The sequence below is a fragment of the Entamoeba invadens genome (assembly GCF_000330505.1).
Source record: "Entamoeba invadens IP1 unplaced genomic scaffold scaff_1105074726209, whole genome shotgun sequence".
NCBI classification, from domain to species: Eukaryota; Evosea; order Mastigamoebida; family Endamoebidae; genus Entamoeba; species Entamoeba invadens.
Genome location: NW_004440269.1, coordinates 165,603 through 168,301, shown reverse-complemented (window position 1 = coordinate 168,301; position 2,699 = coordinate 165,603). Strand labels below are relative to the sequence as shown.

At 39.3% G+C, this 2,699-nt stretch overlaps 1 protein-coding gene across 1 annotated transcript; it reads left to right on the top strand.

Annotated features, from left to right (window-relative positions):
* Nucleotides 1-158: 158 nt before the first annotated feature.
* EIN_492810 (hypothetical protein) lies at nucleotides 159-2,699 on the top strand (the record flags this gene model as incomplete). The annotated part of the gene is made up of 1 exon (XM_004255725.1): nucleotides 159-2,699. A coding segment is annotated over one exon (2,541 nt), but the record flags the coding sequence as incomplete, so codon positions are not given.

Here is a 2,699-nt window from a genome sequence, read left to right as displayed (position 1 = left end):
TTCGACACCAATTTGTTTGTAGTAAACTCGAATTAACAAGTATTAGAGTTTCAACTATTTTTTCTCGCCCATCCCATTCGAGAAAAAAATTCGATGAACATCTTGAAAACGTTAAGAAAAAAAAGCACTAAAAAAAGGCTAAAGCAGAAGTACCATAAATGGGTCTAACGATGAATATTCAATTAGTCAATAAAGGATATGGTGTTGGTGAATTACTTCAAGGATTTGTTTGTATCACCACCCCAAAGCGTGTGATAATGACGCATTTACACTTTAATTTACAAGGCGAGACGGTGATGTCTACCAATGCCAACGACAAGAAATCCCCCAAAACGAATTATAACTTCTTCTTATCTCGAAATTACCCGCCTCTTGCCGAGCAATTGTCCCACTCGACTGAACCATATTACCATGAATTAGTCCCCGGCTCACACTTCTTCCCATTCTCTATTACAATTCCTATAGTCTCTCATCCTTCAATCCATTTCATTAATGGCGTTGGCGTCTATTATACCCTCATCGCTACTTTACAAACACTGAAGACAAAAGACGACGAGAAAATTAAAGAAGAGTTCCCGACTTATACCACCGCCGTTGAAGTCCCTATTTTGTTCTGTATAGCTGACATGGTGAACTACCCCGTTAAAGAAAGTTGCTCACGAGACGGCGTATTAGTCAAATTACAGATCGAACAGGGGGTGGTACCAAATCAAGACGCTACGGTATTGGTGACAGTAAGTAATAACACAAGAACACCATTCCGCCCCCTCATGATGTGGTATAGTGAACATTTATATCGTGAGACGTATATCCAATCCCACGGCGGGATATTGGAGTTGGAAGAAGTCCCAAAACTGTTACAAAAGACGTACACCATCGATACATCAAAGTTGTTCCCAACAATAGAAGAAGACGATTTTAATGTAAAGTCATACGTCGAACTTCGCGTACAAATTAAGAAGAAGCCCGTTGTGTCAGTTAAAGTACCTTTGCATGTTGGATGGTCAAAGATGAAGGAAGAAGTGAATCGAAGTCGTTCGGAGTTGGTTGGGATAGAATACACGCCGGACAAAGTCGCGTTCTATGGGAATCATATGCGACCGACACCCGAGTGCGGGGAGGTGATCGAACGATTTGAGAACAACGGGAATGCGTTTTATGTGAATCATTTGTGGAGGAAATGTTATGAAGATGAAAGATGTACCAATTTCTTAGATGTGAGATATCCACTGCCAGAAATCTTCAATCTGCCGAAAGGATGGGGAATGGGATGCGATCGAGGAGAACTCTATTTTATTAATTGGAATAAGAAATATACCACGTGGATCGACCCAAGAACATTCGAACAAAGAAACGTCAAGGCTCTCACTTTATTGGTCACCGTGCTAAAAGGGAGAAATTTCCCGGTTTTTAAAGGAAAAGAGGCCCAATTTTATGGGATGGCAATCGACAAAAATAATACCCCTGTCAAAACGGGAATCTCAAGTAAAGGGGCGGACCCAATCTGGACGGAAGAGAACGTTTTGACAATCCAAAATGATGAGGAAAGAGAAAATATTGTGATTTTATTTTTTGCTAATAAAAAATGTGTGGGGGGGATCGATCTGCCGACGTGGAGAGTCTCCAAAAATGGAGTTGAGGAATGGTACCAACTCAAAAATTTCTGTGATTTTGGAATTCCTCAAACGGGTGAGGTTTTGATGAGGTTTATGTGGGAAGGAGACGCCCCATCAACACAACCGCAACGCATCCAAATGAGGTTTGAGCCGTTTTATTGTAACACCGAAGCAACAAAAGAACAAGAAAAATATATCAATAAATTACGGACAAAGAAAGGAGAAAATACAATTGAATTTAAAGTTGGAGGAGATCTTATATCCGGAAAGAAAGGCCTTTACCAGGAAAGTGGAGTTTGTGAGAACAATCTGGTGATGGGGAAAGCGATGAATTATGACGTGGAAAGTATTGGGTCTCAGGTAATGGATGAGAGTTTTGTGATACCGAAAGACGAAGAAGAAATCAAGAGCGAAAGTAAAGAGAAGATTGAAAGTGACGAAAAGAAAGAAAAAGTCTCAACCGCAGCTAAAAAAATGCAAGAAAGAAGATTGGAACTTGAAAACTCGTTACGAATCATTGGATTGGACAAAGAAAAAGTTGTGAGTGATGACGAGGAGATTGAAAAAATCATTGCAAAATCTCCCCGATTGATGGAAGCGAACAAAGAAAATAAGAACAATCTCGAGATTGCTGAGAGGAAAAGCGAAACGCCGAAGAAAGATGAAACAATTACGAACAAACCAACTGAAAATGACGAAGATGATGAAGTCCAAGAGTTAATGAAAATCATGGAAAAAGCGAAAAAAGAGGAAGAACACCCGAAAGAGAAAACAAATCTTCCGCCGCCAACATTTAAAAAAGAAAAATCAGTTCGAGATATTATAAACTTGGTTAGCAGTAGTACTTTTGACTCAGATAGTGATGACGATAACATTTATTTTGAAAAGAAAATGAAAGAAAGTGAAGAACGTGTCAAAGCGATGCAAGAAACTCTCAAAAAAGAACAAGAAGAGAAAAAACGGATTGAAGAGATGAAACGCAAAGAAATAGAAGAGCGGAAAAAAGCTGAAGAAGAAGAAAAGAGGCGGAAAGAGGAAGAAGAGATTGAGAAAGAGAAAGAGAGAGTGAGATTTAATGAAGAG